The 20,172-nt window shown below is 49.4% G+C and overlaps 8 protein-coding genes across 8 annotated transcripts; 4 read left to right on the top strand and 4 right to left on the bottom strand.

Moving 5' to 3' along the window:
- Window positions 1-40: 40 nt before the first annotated feature.
- Window positions 41-1,514, top strand: GGI43DRAFT_423803 (voltage-dependent anion channel; the record flags this gene model as incomplete). The annotated part of the gene is made up of 4 exons (XM_083208287.1): window positions 41-177; window positions 285-523; window positions 587-1,311; window positions 1,371-1,514. The coding sequence occupies 4 exons, from the start codon at window positions 41-43 to the stop codon at window positions 1,512-1,514; spliced, it is 1,245 nt and encodes a 414-aa protein (XP_083059286.1).
- A 1,019-nt stretch (window positions 1,515-2,533) lies between these two features.
- On the bottom strand, window positions 2,534-3,889 carry GGI43DRAFT_408932 (5'-methylthioadenosine/S-adenosylhomocysteine nucleosidase family protein). Its single transcript, XM_083206425.1, has one exon. It carries the CDS (start codon window positions 3,707-3,709, stop codon window positions 2,954-2,956), a length of 756 nt encoding a protein of 251 aa, XP_083059285.1. The 5' UTR covers window positions 3,710-3,889; the 3' UTR covers window positions 2,534-2,953.
- Window positions 3,890-4,335: 446 nt separating this feature from the next.
- On the bottom strand, window positions 4,336-6,491 carry GGI43DRAFT_385207 (ATP synthase regulation protein NCA2-domain-containing protein; the record flags this gene model as incomplete). Its single annotated transcript, XM_083203618.1, has 2 exons — window positions 4,336-6,325; window positions 6,475-6,491. 2 exons carry the CDS (start codon window positions 6,489-6,491, stop codon window positions 4,336-4,338), a joined length of 2,007 nt encoding a protein of 668 aa, XP_083059284.1.
- A 1,319-nt stretch (window positions 6,492-7,810) lies between these two features.
- Window positions 7,811-9,470, top strand: GGI43DRAFT_408929 (methylsterol monooxygenase). Its single transcript, XM_083206424.1, has 3 exons — window positions 7,811-8,114; window positions 8,186-8,291; window positions 8,355-9,470. The coding sequence occupies exons 1-3, from the start codon at window positions 8,104-8,106 to the stop codon at window positions 9,150-9,152; spliced, it is 915 nt and encodes a 304-aa protein (XP_083059283.1). The 5' UTR covers window positions 7,811-8,103; the 3' UTR covers window positions 9,153-9,470.
- Window positions 9,471-9,663: 193 nt separating this feature from the next.
- GGI43DRAFT_408928 (YL1 nuclear protein C-terminal domain-containing protein) lies at window positions 9,664-11,071 on the bottom strand. Its single transcript, XM_083206423.1, has one exon. The coding sequence runs from the start codon at window positions 10,910-10,912 to the stop codon at window positions 10,322-10,324; it is 591 nt and encodes a 196-aa protein (XP_083059282.1). The 5' UTR covers window positions 10,913-11,071; the 3' UTR covers window positions 9,664-10,321.
- An 85-nt stretch (window positions 11,072-11,156) lies between these two features.
- Window positions 11,157-11,815, top strand: GGI43DRAFT_408927 (DASH complex subunit Dad4). The gene is made up of 5 exons (XM_083206422.1): window positions 11,157-11,197; window positions 11,257-11,313; window positions 11,370-11,414; window positions 11,464-11,548; window positions 11,613-11,815. Exons 1-5 carry the CDS (start codon window positions 11,195-11,197, stop codon window positions 11,639-11,641), a joined length of 219 nt encoding a protein of 72 aa, XP_083059281.1. The 5' UTR covers window positions 11,157-11,194; the 3' UTR covers window positions 11,642-11,815.
- Window positions 11,816-11,845: 30 nt separating this feature from the next.
- GGI43DRAFT_408926 (actin-related protein ARP5) lies at window positions 11,846-14,799 on the top strand. Its single transcript, XM_083206421.1, has 4 exons — window positions 11,846-12,384; window positions 12,448-12,768; window positions 12,844-14,564; window positions 14,630-14,799. The coding sequence occupies exons 1-4, from the start codon at window positions 12,207-12,209 to the stop codon at window positions 14,657-14,659; spliced, it is 2,250 nt and encodes a 749-aa protein (XP_083059280.1). The 5' UTR covers window positions 11,846-12,206; the 3' UTR covers window positions 14,660-14,799.
- Window positions 14,800-15,352: 553 nt separating this feature from the next.
- GGI43DRAFT_408924 (uncharacterized protein) lies at window positions 15,353-17,583 on the bottom strand. Its single transcript, XM_083206420.1, has 3 exons — window positions 17,365-17,583; window positions 16,301-16,725; window positions 15,353-16,009 (listed from the first exon to the last, which is right to left on the bottom strand). Exons 1-3 carry the CDS (start codon window positions 17,426-17,428, stop codon window positions 15,488-15,490), a joined length of 1,011 nt encoding a protein of 336 aa, XP_083059279.1. The 5' UTR covers window positions 17,429-17,583; the 3' UTR covers window positions 15,353-15,487.
- Between the last annotated feature and the right edge of the window lie 2,589 nt (window positions 17,584-20,172).

The raw sequence follows: 20,172 nt of genomic DNA, 5'->3' as shown, positions 1-20,172 counted from the left end.
GAGTGCACCATATTATATCGATAACCTCTATTCCTCAATCATGGCGACAACTACCGCCAGGGCGCCAATGCCCGCCGCAGATAACCAAGTCATAGCTGACAATGGTGCTTCATGTTCTTCAAAGCCTTGTAAGAATAGCCGTGGTTGGCGGAAAATCGTCCGCAACTTTACTCCATCGTAAGTCTTCGTCTCTTTGTGTAGCCTCACAATTACACAGACTCTCATTCATATATACAAGTATACCTATGTAAGAGATCAATTGCAACTAACATAATATCAAACAGATGGTTCGCCGTCAACATGGGCACAGGCATCGTCTCCATCCTCCTCCACAACCTCCCCTGGAACGGCTACTGGCTGCAAGTCATCTCATACATCTTCTTTTCCCTCAACATCCTCCTCTTCACCACCTTCTTCACTATCTCCGTGTTGCGATATACGCTCTACCCCGAGATTTGGGTCGCCATGATTTCACATCCAGCACAATCTCTATTCTTGGGATGTTTCCCCATGGGCTTTGCAAGTATGTTTTCTCATCCTTTGGCATGTATAATTTCAAATCATTATGACTAACACACAATCAAAGCAATCATCAACATGATGATCTTCGCCTGTGCCCAATGGGGTCCCTGGCTCGTCTACCTCGCCTGGGCCTTTTGGTGGATCGACGTCCTCGTCTCATTTGCAACCGCCGTCTCCATGCCCTTCATCGTCATGTCCCGCCACCGTCCCGACCTCAACAACACCACCGCCGCACTCCTCCTGCCCATTGTCCCAGTTGTCGTCGCCGCAGCCACTGGAGGCATCGTTGCTGAGGCCCTCCCATCCATCAGCCACGCCTATGCCACGCTCATCGTCTCCTATGTCCTCTGGGGCATCGGCCAGACTCTCTCCGCTTGCGTCATGGCCCTCTACTTCCACCGTCTGACAATCCACTCTCTGCCTGGGCGAGAGGTCATTGTCTCGGTCTTCCTCCCCGTCGGACCCCTTGGTCAGGGCGGCTTCGGCATCCAGCAGCTCGGCAAGGTTGCCCTCAAAGTCGTCCCCCACACAGAAATGTTCCACGTCGCCGGCGTTGATCCCACCCGCGGCGCCGAGTTCCTCTACTTCCTCGGCATCTTCCTCGGTATGGTCATGTGGGGTTTCGCCCTGGCTTGGGTGTGCTTCGCTCTTTTCATCTTGAGAACCACACGGTCGTTCCCCTTCAACATGGGCTGGTGGGGATTTACTTTCCCTCTGGGTGTATGGGCAACTTGTACCAGCGCTTTGTGGCAGAACCTGGGAAGCGAATTTTTCAAGTATATCACTACTGTAAGTTCTTCTTGTCTGTCCTTGTCTTTTTATACATCTCCTTCTAACAAAACACATAGATCATCTCTCTCACAGTCCTCCTCCTTTGGATTGTCGTTAGCCTGAGGACAATACAACGTGTCGTTACCGGCGAAATGTTTGTTGCCCCTTGCCTCAAGGACCTTAGCGAGAAGCAAGCACATGCCAGCGATAGCGAAGCATAAATTACAGCATAATCTTGCTTTCTCTTTCTCTTTATAATGATATTCTTTCTATTTTCAATAAGGCATTTATATAAAATATTAATTACGAGTAGATTAGACAAAAGGGTATGGAGAGTATGGCGCAACGGGGGTATATACACTCGAAGCGTTTTCAACAAAGCGTCTTCTTTGTTATTGCATTTTTAAACAGGATAACTAGCATTTAACATAGTCAACGGCATTTAATTAGGTGGGCCGATTGAAAAAAATATAATAGATCATCAAGCAGCATCAGCGATAATATGAGCATTTATACATACCTATATCTTGTATTCTATATATAGCTTTAGACTGTTTCCGGTATACTCTCATTCTCTATGATATGGTTCAGACATAATACTAGGTGCTTCCATATTCTAGTCAACTATTCGCTACTGATAAGTCAAGTCACATGTAACTTGGATCTTGAATCTACACCATCACGCTACCTATAGACTCTTAACATATGCGACATCTCATTTGCAAACTGCTTCATAATTAAACTTTGAGGAGTAAAAGAAATACGAAATGGTTATAGTATTAAGCTAAATGTACCCAAAGTATATCGGATCATAAATATACTTATCAAATGCCACATCGTGAGATTTCCCCACAGTCGCAAACGAAAACTACCAATCGAAGTGAAATTGAAAGTCATCAGTTACCGCCTTCGGCAGTCTCTGCCGTAATTTGCATTTTTTTTGCCTATACCATTTATTATTAGTCTTCATCACACGAGTGGAAGTACTGACACTGACATTTATAACAAGAGCCTTTGGCATATTGTCCAAGTTCTTCGCCTATATAATTTAATAGTAGTTAGGATTAGTATCACTCATCAGGCAAAAGGGGGAACTGGCACTAACATTTATAGCAGTAAGGCTCCTCCCATGTATCATGTTCAAATTCATCCCCTACGTTATATAATGTCAGTACTATGCGAAAGGTGAGGGGAACCACCGGAACTGACAATCATCCCAGTGACTCTTCTCGGCGAATCGCTTGGATCTACCACCTATTAATCAATAGAAGTTAGTATATATGTGTTTTCCTCGCCCCAAGGGAGGGATTCCCATAGGAGGCCAGGACTCACCACGAGGTTCCTCCTCTTCTTGTGCTTGCTGGAAATAAGGTCCTGAAATAATGGCCCTTGCTGCTGATGCTGCCATCCCAGCTGCATAGTTTTGCCAGTTCTTTTGCTTGTGCGAGTCGGCATAGTCGCAAACACCCTTGACGATAATGCAGGGTATCTGGTCCCATACGCCGGCGCCTTCCATCTCGAATGCAATTACATCGTCTCTCTTCGCAATCTTATCACGGACTTCCCCTGATCTCATCACTGTGTCGGCTGATCCAATTCCCCCCACATGGATACTGAGGGCTGGAGCTGCATCGATGCCCCCCCGGTGCCTCTCTTTCAGTCAATTTCGAGGGACTAATGCTCCCTCGCTACATCCAAGGTCTGCGCATGATAGTTTGGGCGCTTGTTTGCAGACCGGATCATTGGCAGCGAAGCAATTTTGGCAGATTTCACAAACTCCTTTTCTATAATGCTTGTGCCGATACTTTGGATAAAAAAGTCGGTCATGTTCTCTGCCTGGGTAGTTGTATATACCTCGGTGCCTGGCGTTGGCGTTGGCAAACTTTGCCTGCAGCTGCTGTAGGTATCTCAAAGTGTTGCCTTCCAATTCACCCATGCCAAGGCGAGTATTGAGTAGCGCGGCCAAATTGCGAATATCTTTATTTGGCCTTCCCAGTGTAACGTCGACTGTCTCCTTGCGCTCAAATCCATCGGGGTTCCTCCGGCCAAGGTCATATTGCACCACATACTTGCTGATGATGACGTCTCCGAGCAAGATCTCGGTCTCGGCGTTAGGTTGTGGCACAGCACCGCAGATTCCAACCAGAAAAGAGATAGCCAGATTGCTATAGCTCGAGCGCAAGCGTGTTGCGCTACTAGCAGCCTCTACTTTGCCCATACCCGGCAATAGAACAAGAACAACGGGATGGGCCCCTATCTGCCCTGTAGTATAACAAAGTAGGTCGCCAGTAGATGTCCCTAGGCCCCCCTCTTGACCCCAAATCTCATCGAGGGAATCGCAAACGGCATCGTATTCGAGTTCCAATGCACATATAATTGCAAACCGAAAGTCATCTCTACTTAAAGGTCGCGCCATGGCAAAGCTTCAAGAAAAGGACCGGTTTTCAATTTGATCGTAGATTGTATGGTTTTGGCTTGCCTTCTTTGAACAGCCTGGAGCCACTTAGACAGGATTATGGGCGTCTTCTGGAGTCCTCAAGCTCTAGCCCCTTGAATCACAGACTACTGGGCGAGCGTGGAGATGGTGAGATGAAAACACGATGAACCCCGCACAGAACGGTGGTTACAGTACTACGTATCTACATATCTATTTGGTTCTGTTACACAGTCAACGCCTCAGGTTGAGCCTGGGATTCAGCCCCTATCGACTTCAAAGCTAACAGTCTATTGTTTATATATAGTAAAGCAAGTACGTTCCCAGGGTAAGCCCCTTTATGCTTTCAGGTTAGCGATACATTGACGATTCAGTTTATATCTACAGACACACGTATATATATCAAACCTACGTAGTAGTATTACACTTAGTACTCGTAGTACATGTATATTACGATAGATAATGATCAGAAGTATCAAGTGGAAATGGTCAACTCGTGTTGCTATATGCTCTATTGCTTGCTTTCTATCCACGGCAATAATACAGTAAAGGTATTTTCAAGATGAGAAAAATCCCTTTTAAGCATACAAAATTGCATGCTCGCTCCTCTACCTAATCCATCTAGCATACGCCCAGCGGATTCTTTCCAGGGCCTTTGCTTGAATATGCACCCCCTTGACATTCGCCAAATCATCCAAGTCTTCCAAAAATTCCTTCTGCAGGTTATCCGGCATCAAATTGCCGGCCAAACTACGGAGCACGTGAACCTCGCACAACAAAAGGCCGTGATCCTTGTACGACAAGACATTATTCTCCGTGGGCCTCGCCTCAGAAAGGATGCGGTCAATGTTGCGAAGGATACGAATGGCCTTGCCAGATGCTTTACTGTGGCGCCGTCCGGATCGGCCACCAAAGATGGTGCGGAGATACTGGAAGAGGCCGACGGAAACAAAGACACCGGGGGTTAATCCCACGAAACCAAAGACCAGTTCCTGGCTCTTCAGGAGCGAGTCAATGCCTGTCATGGCAACTTCCAGGTCAACCTTTGTCTTTTGAACCTGGATCAGGAGAGAGCGGACAAGGTCACCCCGAACTGCACCGACAAAGGGCTTTCTCAGCTCTTGCTCATACGCTCTCAAGACTGGAGTCACATCACCCTCAGCTACCTTGGAGCGAATCTCGGCGATTTGGGCGTCAGTAATGGATGAGCTGCCAACAGCAAAATGGGGCTTCTCCGTAGCAAAGTCTACAACCATGCGTTCCAAGCTCTCACGGTCAGCTTTGAGGCTATCCCTGCTCATGATCGCAATCTCGCTGGTTTCATCGTGTCGAATGGTCTTGATGACCTTTTCGGTCGGTTGAACAACCCAGTTAAGCCAAAAGTCTCGCAATGTGCTACCAAAATCCGCAATCCAGTCTATGATATCAGCCTTGCGGTTGACCAAGATCTTTAGGATGGTTGTAGATGAGGTGATACCAATAAGAGCGGGCAGCCAGTATCGCACAATAGCCGGTGGTGGGCCATTTTCATTTGCGAGAACCTGCATAGCGTTAATATGTTGAGGAAGTGTTTTGTCAATGATCTGAAGTAAGCGGCGGGCTAGTGTGCTCGGACGATAGGGAGTCATGTCTCCTTCAACGTGAACAGATAACTCTGCGTCTTCTTCGACGCCTGCAAATACTTTTTCTTCAAAGTCAGGAATATTGACATCCAAACTGCTTGCTTCTTTGAGGACCATATCCATCAGTGCTACGCTTCGTTCGACTACGCCCTTGAGATCTTCATGATCCTGTACTCCAGCTCTCTCATCGTCATGCCCAAGCTGAAGTCCTTCATCCATGAGCACTCCGAGACCGCTGGCTGTCACTTCTCTTAGCTTCCGCAGCTGTGCCTGCTTCCGGCGGGCTTCGGCTCGACATAAAGCGACAGGTGAAAGCACCTTTCGCTGGATATTAGCAAACGAGTGCTCTCGGATACTTTCTCGAACAACACCGTAGAATCTGCTCCATGGCTGTGATAGAGTGGATCTTGTAGACTCGACAAACTCAGCCGAAGCATCTGCTGCAGACAAAGAACGTAGCCGTGACTGACTGGCCTGATATATATCAAGCGACCAGGCCCATAGCCGTAGAGGAGATGTCTGCACTGTATACATACTACTGTAGCTGTAGGAGCTCAAGACTCCATCCCAGTACCATATATCATCGCTAAGAGGGACGATTCGATCGACCAGTGTGTTGAGGATAGCTCCATAGACCTGGACGGTTGCTTTGGAGACTAGGAGCCACTCGATCTCGTTCTCGTACGGCGTCTTGGTTCGTGCGCGGGCTTCCGCTGCAGCGCCATGGACGCTATCTGCAATCGTAGGAATACCAGATTCGTTGAGGAGGATTTTCACACGTTGGATATTGAGTAGCGGCTCCGAAGAAGAGGTTGTGCTCAGCGAGCGAATAAGGTGCAGCAGACGGTCGAGTCGCGGGGCATCCAGCACCTCTGCAGCGGCGAAGACGTGCCCAACTTCAGAAGCTCCATCTTCAGACGTTTCTTCGGACAGGACAGGGAGGCGGTCGAGGTACGCATCCAGGCGGCGAACCTGGCTGGCGCAGAGGAATGTCAAGTCAGCACACAGCTGCGTAATACGGAGGAGAGGTACGGTAGTTGCTAGCGATGCTATCTAGGTAATAGCAACCCATCCTATTGGAGGGGCAAGCAAACAAGCCGCAAAAAGTTAGGAAGCGGAACTCACTCTGCCACCAACGACATGGTTTAAAATTGTAGGCCCTTCGCCCTTCGTACGAGCCGGTGAAATGATCAGGCCAGGGCCAGATTAACCACTGTGCTGGTATCAGAACCTTGCTGAATCTGCATCGATCTCGGCTGGACCAGGACCGGGCTATGAGTGGAGTCGAGCCCGGATGGTCAGACCATCACACCACAGGCAGCGTCCGGGAGTAGAGCTGGCCGAAGGGGAGCGCAAACGGGTGGGCACAGCTGGCTATTATCGATCCATTCGATTCTGCGATGAAAGGCGGAGGCGGTTCTGGTCTCTGATGTGATGTGCGTGGGGCAAATTTGTGCCCGATTTTTTCCCTCTTTTTGCTGGAGCTCGAAACACTGATATTTCGGGGCAGTTCGAATTCGTGCGCGAAGATCGTTGGATGGCTCGTACTCGGAGCGAAATCGAACAGCTCACGTCATGCAGAGGAATAGGGGCGACAAGTGTGAATAATTTGGATGATGGAGGAGGCGAGCTGATGAATGACTATGGCTGAGTACAGCTGCTATTTGGAATGAAAGGTGCCATTGGCTGTGATGTCACTGGTTTTGCGCCTCTATTAAGCTGATCGACTTGCCCCTATTGGACAGACAGCTGCGTATAGTGCTACAAGTATACGACAACTCGACAGCAACTATCAGCAGCTGACTTATACCAAACATCAAAAACAGAAATTAAAAATAAACACAGTAGTGTTTGTACTATCGGGCACCAAGCTTAGATCTGCCACTATCAATCTCTACAATAACCGCCGCCCAAAGTGGACGCCGGCAGCACAACCCTGTCTCAGTAGAAAAGATACATGCAAAGTACTCCATGCGCGACAGCAGCATTGGACAACCTCATCTTCTGGAAGCGTACCTCCGTATGTTTCCAAGATAAATTAACCGGGGTAAACCTAACTAAGTAGGAGATGCCTGTATGCCGCAACGCTGTCTCAAAAAATGCCGAGCGGCCGCCGCTCTCTGGGGCGTGGCGGCGGTCAAAATAAGATGAGATGGGCAGATTCAGAGCTCAAGCTTAGAAAATGGGTGTGTGTGGGAATGAGGTCCAGGTACGAAAGTACCGCTGCGAGAACGAACTACAGCCCATTTACAGCCAGAAAGTCGCCTCTCTGGCGGTGCTATCCCGAATACGAATGCGGGCCTGCAGGAATTCACTACCAAGCTGGGCCTGCCACAGCCCACCGCAGCCAATCAGCGCCCGTCTCAGCCCAACGAAGCCTATCACGTCCTTGCAAATCTGGCAAGCCTCTGCGGGCCGTCGTGATTCCGATTGATTCGCATCCCCAGAACACGCTCGGAACGTCTTTTTCCAGGTGGGCTCATTGCGACCTTCTAGCTTGTAGGCCAAAAAAGCCCATCTCCTGACTAGTCGCCTGAAGGGGCCAATGAAAAGTTTACAACTCTGCGAACCAACGATAAAAATCTCCCTTCCCGCCCCCACCAGCGAGTCCCCTAATAGACTTGTGCTGTACAAGCTCATCTCCTTATCTACACCTGTGTCCTCTCCTTAATTCTCTCTTCTTTTTTTCTTCTACATCCCCCTCGGCATCTTGGAAGCCTTTTGTACAAGCATCTCGACAATTGGGCCGTAATCATGGACGTGGCGTAAGTAGTCACAGCCCCAACCCCAACTACGCAATGATTGGGCGCCGTCTAACTCGCAACTTTTTTTATAGGAACGCGACATTCAGCGCGTTGAACCACACGCAAACCTACTTCACCGTCCTCGAGGAAGTTGGCAAATACAATGTTCACTTGAACATGTTTGAGCGTCTCTGGGCCGTACGTTTTTTCCCTTTCGAATTTCTGCGAAAACATGAATTCTAACTCGAGTCCCTCACTTAGGCTTGGTACCTGTGGATGGACAATGACACTCTGGCGACTGGTCTCCTCAGCTTCTTCATGCACGAGATCATCTACTTCGGCCGCTGCATTCCGTTCATGATCATGGACAAGATCCCCTACTTCCACAAGTACAAGATTCAGAACCAGAAGATCCCCACCCTGAAGGAGCAGTGGGATTGCGCCGCCATCGTCCTCGTCAGCCACTTCACCGCCGAATTGCCTCAGATCTGGTTCTTCCACCCCATTGCCACCTACTTTGGCATGGACTACGGCATTCCTTTCCCCTCGATCTTCACCATGGCTTGGCAGATTGCTCTCTTCTTCGTCATGGAGGACACCTGGCACTACTGGTTCCACCGCACTCTTCACTACGGCCCTCTGTACAGAAGCATCCACAAGATGCACCACCTGTACTCTGCTCCTTTCGGTCTGGCTGCCGAGTACGCCTCTCCCATTGAGACCGGTCTCCTTGGTATCGGTGTCGTTGGATCTCCCATCGTTGTCCTCGCCATCTACGGCAAGCTTCACCTCCTGACCATGTACATCTGGATCACTCTCCGTCTCTTCCAGGCCATCGACGCCCACAGCGGTTACGACTTCCCCTGGAGCTTGCGCCACTTCCTGCCTGTCTGGGCCGGCGCTGAGCACCACGACATTCACCACGAGAAGTTCATTGGCAACTACGCTTCCAGCTTCCGCTGGTGGGACTACATGCTCGACACTGAGGCCGGTGCCGATGCCCACCGCAGACGCCGTGAGAAGAAGTTGGCTGCTATCAAGGCCAAGAAGGGCCAGTAAAGCAGTCTTTGATTCAATCTGTCTTGGTTACGACAATTACACCCAGGCGGTCTTGAAGGAAAGATGTGCCAGTTTTTCAAAGCCGATCGATAAAACGAGGGGGGCATAATTTTTGAAAATAAAATGAGAAAAGGAAAATAGATTAATAGTCAGCTTAATAGCCTAGCTGCGGCAGCCTCCGAGATGGCAAAAGGCATCAACCGGCGTTGGGAAAGGGGTGACGAGAGCATGACTTCTTTCAATGTTTTGTATATATACGTACTTTGCGAGCACCTTAGACATATACTTAATACAGCTCTACGTCAGTTCTATGGTTAATGGATTGGAAGATAACCTTGTTTTAAACATTGCTTTTTTGACCATGTAATAGAGGCACAGACCAGCAGGCCACTGGAGATTGTCGACCCCCACTTATTAGATAAGCGAAATGGAGCTCGAATATTTGCTCGCAATAAATTTCGCGTCCATGGATTTTACCTAGCTGTAAATTCTCTTCTTTTCTGTCAGAGCCTGTACAACAGTGTTGCGAGCAGCCCGCGTATCGTTCTGCGGTAATTCACAAAGTGGAATTGAATGGTAAAGCTACCATTTATCAAGATTGAGCTATTTGACTATTGGCTGGCCTTTAATTCAAGGCCCCAGATGTCGCATCTAGACACAATCTCATGATACCAATTTTGCTACTTTTCTGGAAAATCAAGTTTCACAGCTAAACACAGCGATATCACCCTTTTCATATACCATCGGGAACAGCAATCAAAGTCATTGAATGTTTCGATATTATTCGTCTACCATTACACCTTGCCCTGACAGCCATTGCCATACAAGCTCTGGCAACTGAGACGTTGTTCCTCCATACGTTTTTTCGGTACTCGTTCAGGGCAAAGAGCAAACAAAGCTTTTGCAGGATTCCGATTAAGCCGGAGCGTCATTTGCCATCCTCTTGCTGAAAGGCGGGAGGTGCATAGTTGAAGCTTGACTTTGTGGATCCAACATGATTTCTTTCTGATTAGAGCTGTATAAAAAAAAATTGAAATTGAAAAGTAAAAAGTATTGTCATAGTACGCCGATAGGTTCCAAGATGCCCCTTTCTTATAGTTTTGATCCCCTTCGCCCAAGTGCCCTTATAGTAATATGCTATTCAAATTCGAATGTTCGTGTAGTCGCGCTTATTTCAGTACTGTATGCGCGCCACGGGCAGCCAGGAATTGTTCCGCAGAGCTCTGAGGCAGTGTCCTGATCAATCCAAACACCTCCTTGTTGTGATACCGCAGTCTCGTCTTGGGGTCCATGTACGGCGCTGGAAGACCCGTGATGTCGCAGTAGTGCTTCGAGTGTGCTAATGAAGGGGCTGATTCGATATTTGTGTATGTCGCGCTCGGAGCCGACACGCCTCCTGCTCCTAACCCTCCTCCAGGCGGCTTCAGAGACTTTTCCAGCACGAGCTTCGACAAACTACGCGATGCTTGTGCGAGATTAGGAGGAGGTGGGTTTCCGTTGTTGCTTGTGGCTGGCGTCGAGGTGCCGCTGGTAGACAGGCCATCGTCGGCTGCAGGGGTTGCGTCGCCGCTGACGTCTTGCGGTGTGGCAAGCGCTGAAGCCTCCCGCTTAGACGCGTCGCCTACTATAGCCTTGAGGTTCTTGTTTCGTCGCTGGTTGGGCTTCCAATTGGGGTTGCGGAAGTTCTTGTGGATGGAGTGGATGTCGAGTTGTTCGAGGAGCTCGATATGCGCGAGCTGCGCTTCTGTGGGAGCAGCCATGGCGAAGAGAGAATCTGGTATATAGCTGAAAGGAAATTTAGTGCATAAAGAGATTGAGGTTTTGTTTGTGATGGTCGACGAGATATAATCGGAAATGTAGCGAAATTATTATGTATCATGAAGGGATCAACTGATCTCCAAGCCAATGCCTCTTAGCTTTGGATTACGCGCTTAGTCATGCTTCAAGGTACAGTGTAAGCTGCGCGCCCCTCCTTCCCAGCTCTTGTTTCATTCGCCTTTCAGTCTTCCATCTAAGCCAGGAAGCGATTATTTATAAATAAAATGGTAGCTATTATATTCATGGCTATATAACACCCAACGTTTGTTTGCTAATACTCCCCCAGGAAAGCCCACACGAGCATCAGCAGAACCTGCTGCTATCGCGCATCATCACCAATGTGGTATGAAAGCCCAATGACAAGACCTCTGATAAGAAGCCTCCAGCTAATGGGAATAGGAAAAACTTAATGAAGCAGTTGTTGTGATGAACAAGAGCCTCCAGGTATGTGCCAAAGTTTCGTTTTATTCTAAAGTTTGCTAATGATGCGTAGGAGATAAACGTCCAAAACATGAACGTGGAGCTCGTCGCTCAGATGTTTAAAAACTACCAGTCCAATGTCCTCTTTCATCTAGAAGGTAAGCTCGTTGTCCTTACGCACTCGTTGATAACATTTCCATGGGTATTAATTGTGTGATGTAGCAACTGATAACCTTAAGCCTCCATCATGAGAGTCGCTGGCGCAAAGATGGTTGATATAATGAGATTTGGTACTATGACTTCAAGAGCGGAAAGAGAGGCTACATGCACTCAAGATGCATAGACACATGACGCAAATTAATATGCAAAAAGCAGAGAAAAAAATTATAAAAAAATATAATTAAAATCTAACATCAATTTTTCAATTTGTAACGTGATAAAATCAGCATATTGTCGTTGAAATAGGTAGGAATCCCTCCATGTACCGCCCATTTTGTATTCCCCTGCTCAAGGGACCGTGAAGCTACGAAAAGAAGTGTCGACGCGCTTGTGTTTAGCGGCCAGGACCCACGCAATGCCGTTCGCCGTCATCAGCCTTGCAGCCTCGCGATTATCCATTGAACCGTTTCCAAAACCCGAAAGCTTCGAGGGAATTCTCCGAGCGCCACAGCAATTGGCCATCCCTCAATTGTCTCTCGCCTTTCCATCATCACCCGCACACACCGACTGGAAACCCACCATGATCTCTTCTTCGACCTAGACAATCCATCCCACACATTGCCTTGCGATCGATAAAACACCCTTTGATACGACACCATGGCTCCATCCGCAATCGACGAGCGGATGCCCCAGGCGCCTCCCGAAAAGACATACCCGCCAGCGAAAATATTCCCTGTCAAGGAGACCAAGTTTGAAAAGTTCATCGAGCCCCAGGCCGATGGCCGGAAGAAAGCTCTGGAGCAGCCTGGCAATGCTGCCATCGTGATAGATAATGGTGAGCTGCCAACAGACGACGCAAGCTTGAAAAGAGCATACGAGATGGCTAACCAAGTCACAGGATCCTCCGCCGTTCGAGCAGGCTGGTCCTTTGAGTCCGCGCCTCGATTAAACATACCGCCTGTCATGGCCAAGTACCGCGATCGAAAACTCGGCAAGACCTTTTCCTTTGCTGGTTCAGACTGCTATGCTGATACAACGGCGCGCGGCCATATACGAAACGCATTCGAAGCCGGCACTGGCATCATAAGTAACTGGGATGTGACGGAGCATGTCTTGGACTACATCTTTCTGAAGCTGGGCATGAACGATGCAAGCGGTGGCATTGATGTGCCGATTGTGATGACCGAGGCTGTTGCCAATCTGCCTTACTCAAGAAAATGCAAGTTCTAATCCAGCCTTTCATAAGGAACCTCATGTCAAAGATGTTAAAGCTAACGCTAAATCCGACGTCTAGCCATGACCGAGATCATCTTCGAATGCTACGGCGCACCATCTCTTGCCTACGGTATCGATTCGCTCTTTTCGTACAGACATAACAAGGGAAAGACAGGATTAGTGGTGTCTTCTTCCCACACATCCACCCACATAATACCCGTCTATAATTCAAAAGCGCTCCTTTCTCAGGCTACGAGGTTGAACTGGGGCGGCTATCATAATGCCGAGTATCTGCTGAAGCTGATTCGGTTGAAATATCCTGCTTTTACAGGCAAGCTCAACTCTTCACAAGCAGAGAACATGGTGCGGGATCATTTTTATGTTTCCAAGGATTACGATAACGAGATTCGCGACTACCTTGACTGGTCAGGGCTAGAAGACCGGGATATTGTCATCCAGTACCCGTATACGGAAGAGGTGATTGTTCAAAAGAGCCAGGAAGAGTTGGATCGCATTGCGGAGCGCAAAAAGGAGAGTGGAAGAAGATTACAAGAGCAGGCTGCCAAGATGCGGCTCGAGAAGCTCATCAAGAAGGAGCAGGACTTGGAATATTACAAGAACCTTCAGGGCAAAATCGTCGATGAGACGAAAAAGGAAACTCGACGACTTCTCGACAGCCACGACATTAAAGATGAAAACCAGCTCGAGAAGATTATCAAGGAACTGGAGAAATCGATCAAGAAGGCTCGCACAAAAGATGTTGGAGGCGATCCCGAGGAAGAACAAGAGCAGCCAGACTTTGGCCTCTTGGAAGTCCCTGACGAGGAGCTCGACGAAGCACAGCTGAAGCAGAAGCGTCAACAGCGATTGATGAAATCCAATCATGAAGCTCGCGCTCGTGCCAAAGCCGAAAAGGAGGCTGAGAAAGCTCGCATCGCTGAGGAAGAGCGATTAGACCAAGAGCGCCGCGAAAACGATCTGGATGGATGGCTTGGCGAAAAGCACCAGGCTCTGCAGGAGGCCCTTCAGAAGATCAAGGAGCGTGACAGGCTGAAGCAAGACCTCGGCAACCGCAAGTCCCTCGCCTCCCAAATCCGAATGAAGAGCATCGCCAACCTCGCATCTGACAACCCGACTAAGAAGAGACGGCGTGGTGGTGACGACGATAACTTTGGTGCCAACGACGATGACTGGGGCGTGTATCGCCAGATTGCAGTAGGCGACAACAGCGACGAGGAGCAAGAGGAGGAAGATCTCGCGTCGACCCTCAAGACGCTGGAGCATGACCTGCTCAAGTACGACCCTAACTTTACCTACGAAAACACCCAGGAGGCCCAGACCGTCTGGTCCAAGTCTCTCCTCCACGCCTTTGCCCGCGGCCCGCGCCCCATCGACCCGGCCTCCCAGGCAGAGCTGCACCAGATCCATCTCAACGTCGAGCGCATCCGCGTGCCAGAGGTGGTCTTCCGCCCATCCATTGCGGGTGTCGACCAGGCTGGCATCATCGAGATCGCAGGCGATGTGTTGAACCAGCGCCTGGGTAGCTTGCCCAACCGTGATGACTTCCTCAAGGACATCTTCCTCACGGGAGGAAACACCTTGTTCCGCAACTTTGACGAGCGCGTACGTGATGGCTTGAGGGCCCTGCTGCCGGCGGACTCGCCGCTACATGTAAGGAGGGCAGAAGATGCCTTGTTGGATGCTTGGAAGGGAGCTGCTGGGTGGGTTGGCTCGTCTGCTTGGAAGACGGCGGCGATTTCACGGGAGGAGTATCAGGAAAAGGGACCGGAGTATATCAAGGTAAGTCACTGACGTCCCTTTCTCTCTCTCATTTATGAAAATTAGATTTGCTAACTCAATTATAGGAGCACGACATGGGCAATTCATACGCGTGAAATTGTTTGGGCTGAAAGGATTCGTTTTCCATTTTACCTTAATTTGTAATTCTTTTATAGGTAGCTTGTTCTTTTTTGCTCTTGCTCGGGTAATTTCCATTTCTTTATACATTTAACGCTTCGTCACGTATAACATTAGAATGGATTGCGTTCAATAGTATCATTAAGACTCTCCAACTGTGCAACGTCCCATCCATCTCCTATCAAAATACCTAGTCCGTAACTCATACGCTCTCACACATACATTAGTAGGTATCTCTACATACCTAGTATATATATATCTGCTCCTTCTACTCCCAAAGTCTTGTTAAAAGGACTCCAGTGTCCAATTTTTTTAGTATCCCTTCTACACACAGCAGTCCACTCCGCATTCCAGCTACCTCACTCTGTTTGATATCACGAAAAAAAGCCTAAAGGAAAGAGGTCAAGGAAAGAAAAATAGGAAAGAAAGGAAAAAGTTTAATCATCTTCCTAAGCCGCACCACATCACATAGCCTCAAGAAGCCCAAGAAAAGTAAAAGGAGAATCAAAGACACATGGACACCAAAAAGAGATTCAAAGTCATACTAGACACAAAAAAGGCCCTCCTTCCGTAACGCCCACCATCGATTTAACCCCCTTTCCATGACTAAATGAGAAAGGCGATAAAGGGAAACAATAAAGGGAATAGGCAAATAAAAGACAGGCGAAAGATGTGCATAATTATAATTATGCACATGCACACACGTTTAACGCAATGAGATCCCTCAACGCCACCCGTTAAAAAAAACAATTCCGGAAATCTAGGTCATGGGGAAAATCCCACTCTGACAATCCATAACAGGCCCCCTAAGCTTGAGCTGGTCGCTCTTCAGGATTCAATTGCCTGCTCAGGTCCTCCGAAGCTGGGTGGGGGTTGCCATCTCGCTCGCCTGGTTGATCAGACTTGAATGGCGGGCTGGGGTAGGTCTGCGATCGCTCGACCATTTGTTCCTGGGCGGTCAGTCCCGCGACGGCCTGCGCCACGGCCTCGAGAGGGGTGCCCACACCGGAATTGCTGCTGTTAGGAGGCTGTTGCGGCGGAGGAGCTTGGTGTTGATGCTGTTGCTGGTGCGGTTGGTGGTGCTGCTCGGGGATAGTGGGTGGCGGAGGAGGAGCAGCAGATGAAGGCTGCGAAAGATTGACGTTTGGAGGGGGCGGGGGGAATTCGCCCTGGGTGTCAAGAAGTCGGGACTGCAGGTGGATCACATATTCTCGGAGAGCATAGTTCTCAGATTGCATTGACTTGTAGGAGTGCTCTAGTTCGGCAAGCTCACGAACTTGCTGCTCGAGCTTCTTAATATAACCCTCCTTGCGCTGTCGGAAGGCTCTCTGCGGGGAAATATTTGGTTAGCATTAGATCACCATTGATATGAATTAAACATGTTTCGAGATAAGCCCACGCATGTGCCAATAGCCTGTCTTTCTTAGAAGAAGATGGCATGGCGCAATGGCTTGACGCAAGTGTTGCGAAAGAATCCGGGCGATGCCGGCGCGGTCTGTTTGCTGACAAACACGGTATTGCCCAGCAACCACCAACAGCCCTACAGCCTTATTCTGGGAGGTAGGTATGGAAAATGGCGGGGAAAAAAACAATTGAAGGCAGGAACAGGAAAAGCTCACCTGTGCGGCTCTGTTCTGAGCGGCGCGCTTGGACTGCGACAGCTCGCGCTTCGCCTTGCGGCCATCGTTGGAGTTGGCATCGTCCATGGCCATTTGCTGAGGCGGCGCGGGGGCCAGCGGCACGGCTGAAGGGCCGGGACCGGCTGCAACAGGGCTATGCCCCGGAGGAGGGCCCATGGGCATCATATTAGGAGAGGGCGCGTGGCCGACGGAGGCTCGAAGATCAGGGTGGATGTGCGCTTCAGCGTCTAGCTTGGCGAGTACAGGGCGGGCGACGTCTTGCGATGTTGCTGCCAGGACGTCGTATCCATTCGGCGGCCGCGATGGAGGGCCTCGAGGGTCGCGCGCGCTCGGATTGGGCGAGGCGGACGCTGGAGCAGGATCGTGGTTCTGGAGGAGTTCAAGCTGTGCGCGCAAGTGCTGTTCTGTCGAGGGAGCAGAGCTTATGTTAGCCGGGGCTAGCCTTTTGAGAGAAGATCGCGAGGATCAACAACGAGTGCAAGAAGACGAAAAGAGGCAAGTGTGGATGCACGCGTGACTTGAGCGAGAGAAAAAATGACAAAGGGAAAAATAAGGAATAAGCAAAGGTACAATGCGATATAGTGTAGGGAAATTGTGAATGCTGCTGTCGATCCTCAAGCAAAAGTCCAGGAGTTATACGGACCGTCGGCGTTCCGAGGCGCGCGCCAACAGGCGTCTATGAGATGCAATGGTAATTACCAATCTCGGATAAAAATGCTTGGATGTGTAAGAGAAGGCTGGCTGGAGCTTCTGCAAGGCGTATAGGTAGAGGCGGCAGGCCTGAAGCAAAAAAGATTGTCCAAGACAGAGACAGAGAGGTGGTGATGGTGGTGATGGATGACGGCAATGGATTATGCTGATGATGATGGCGACGGCAGAGCTGCAGCAACGCAAAGCACGGCACGGCCAAGGCTCAGGGATAAGGTAAGGCAAGGCTGAGGTAACAGAGGAAAATATGTAATCCAAAGTAGTATTTGAAAAAAAAAGAGAAGTGGAAAAGATACGAAACAAGACAAAGATTGAAAGTCAGCACAGAAACGTACCTTGCGTGTTTGCGCCGTTGGCAGGAGAGCTCTGCTGCATTGCTTGGGGATTCTGACTCAGCATCCGGGACTCTCCAGCTCTAAATACCAGCGGCGAGCGATGGTGGTCGTTAGCTAGCTGATGGGTTGAGCTTCGTTCTGTCGGATTTTTTTTGATGACTACACACAATTTGCTGACGTGAAACAGGGAAAATCACAGGCGCAAGAACGCTTTCCCCAAAGGCTGGATGCGACGGGATTATGTAACGCAGCGGGCGTGGCGGGATTGGGAGCGAAAATGGCGTGGCTGGCGTGCATGTACACGGTGCGCCGTACAGTATGGCTGAGATGGGTACTTTTCGGGCCTCTACTTTTTACCCTTTCGAGTCTGAGTATTTTTTTTTTTCCTTTTTTTTTAATCTAGCTTGTTTATCTTTTGTTCTCTCTCTCTCTTTTTTTTTACCATTGCTTTTGGTGCCTAGGCGTTTTTCCGGCTACCCTCGTGCTCCCCCTAAAGTGTGGGATGCAGTATGGGGCTCGCTGATGACTGATCGGATTCCGGGACGCGGAAAGGCTTGGGTAATTAACTGGAGCTAGGCAAGGCATCCAGAGCATCGAATGTCCGGAGAACCGAAGCGTTAATTTGGAGAGCTGCAGCTGTCTGAAAGCAGATGGCGAGGCACCGCCATGCTCGCGTGAGGGAAGAGGCGAGGACCCCGATGTACTTGATGTACTTTGAGCCTCACTCCATGGTACTCGGTCTGGCTATAGAGCTGCCACAGCTTGTCAAGTACCGCGCCACCCTTGCTACCGCCAAATAAAAGTCTGCGCAAGTCTGCTCTTCGTCATGATTAAGGTCATGTCAAGTACCGGTCTGTACTGCTCTAGCACAGAAACCTTGAAGAGGCGCGACTACTGCCTCAATCGGATGCTTACCGAGCCCTTCCATGTGTCCAACAAGTACAGTACTCTATCTGGCTGGATTCTACAGTACCAGTAGTGAAGGATTTGCCGAGCGGATTCCGTAAGCCATCCGCTGCGGTGCTACTATTTGCGCCGTAACGAATATCAGATGGCAATAGTATTGCAAGTCGACGTATTTCTCCAATTGGCATACGACTTCGGATAGATTCTGCTATTAGCAGCTCAGTTCAGTAGTGCTACCTTGGCATTCAACGCACATAAAAGCGGAGCCATCGAGATATACTAGCATCCCATACTGTGCTCCGTACATACAACAGCCATCCATATACGCCGCGATACGCTGACATGTCTCTAACGAGATGGATTTACTTAATAGTCATCGAATCTTTGCTCAGGAAATTGCGCCATGCTATGGAATCAAGGATATATTCCCTATCTCAGAGTGTCTAAATTAGCCTTTCCTACAGAGTTTACATCTTATAGACCGTGATGTGTGTATATTCGGCCTAGGGTCCCTCTCTTTTGCATCTGAGCTGCAGGCTAGGGTATCCTTAGTGCCACAGAAACGGCCATTCGTAAACATTCGCGTCCTCTGCACAGCGTGTCTGTCTACCTAGTCATTTGTTTTGTTTTCCCACTTGGCGGGAGCCTCGGGCTACTCCAGACTCGGCATCAAAAGCCCCTCTGGCGGAGTGCAGCTACCAATTTGGCACGACCACAGCGCGCGATGAAATCCCGGGTTTGTCAGCACCGTCAACATTGGCTCCATCCGGGATGGTCTGATTAGTCACTCTGAATAAGGAGTGGGATCCCTTCCAATACTCGGATAATTGAGGAGAGAAAAAATGTGCTTCTCCCCGCCCTTGCATTCCAGAAAGAGCAAATGGTCCACCATGCGTACTTGCGACCTATCTCAACGCTAGTGCAGCGACATCTCATCAGGTTGCTGGTACTAGACGTCGAAATACAGCGTCGATGCACTGCGGCGTATACAGTGCATATCCAGCCACTCTTGCACGGCGCGCAGCCTTCTTCCAATTTCTTTGCCCATGGCCTCTGGTTGGTGGCATAGGTTCGCGCTTTTTGCGGCCACAAGCTGGAATGAGGGGCTTATTTCCGAATGAGCAGCAGACTGCCGGCCTGCCCACCCCGTACATACATGGACACATACATGGCCGTGCTAGGCATACGAACAAAGATATTACGTACCGGGCTCCTCACCCTTTTCCTCCTGGTCAAAAATCAAGCAGACAAGCACTCTGAGCCGTCTGGTCAGTCCATCATGTCAGAAACGCAGTCTCTCGCCTTGCCGCTTACGTATTCACCTCCCCAGCCAGCGCGCACTAACACCAAAAGAGTTCAGAATCGAACGCGCCCTTGATCACTAATTCAACTTTATGACTTGACTCTGCGGCCTGTGCGGCGTAATACCCTTCGTATTTGGGTTATACATGGACGGCTAACCGCAGTTAGTGACATGATTACTACTCCAGACGCCAGACTAAGTATAACAGCGCCGGAGACTTATTGACTGCCAATCAATCGCCCTGACTGGGGTTCATTATACTAGCAGCAGTAGTAAGCCAGCCGCCATTACTCAGGCCTGTAGCACTTGGAGGTCTACTGTACAGTACAATTGTTTTTCTTGGTAGCGACATCAGTGATTAACATGCTTTTTACGAGGCGACTTGTGCAAAGCCGAGGCTGAATCGTCGCGCCTCTGTCCACTAAAGTGAGAGGGAGAAGAAGAAGAAGAAGAAAGTCCCTACCATATACGCTTTAATAAGGTTAAATTTGCATATTTGTAGGTACTGTATGTAGTACTGGGGGCTGCAACATTCAATATTCTCTGCAAAGGATTCGGGGTCATGCCTGTAGTCAGCTCAACAAATGTCCGTAGGAGAT

Source organism: Trichoderma evansii (assembly GCF_050947405.1).
Source record: "Trichoderma evansii strain SZMC 28006 chromosome Unknown GGI43scaffold_14, whole genome shotgun sequence".
In the NCBI taxonomy this organism is placed as follows: Eukaryota; Fungi; Ascomycota; class Sordariomycetes; order Hypocreales; family Hypocreaceae; genus Trichoderma; species Trichoderma evansii.
This window is presented reverse-complemented; position numbering and strand designations above follow the sequence as displayed.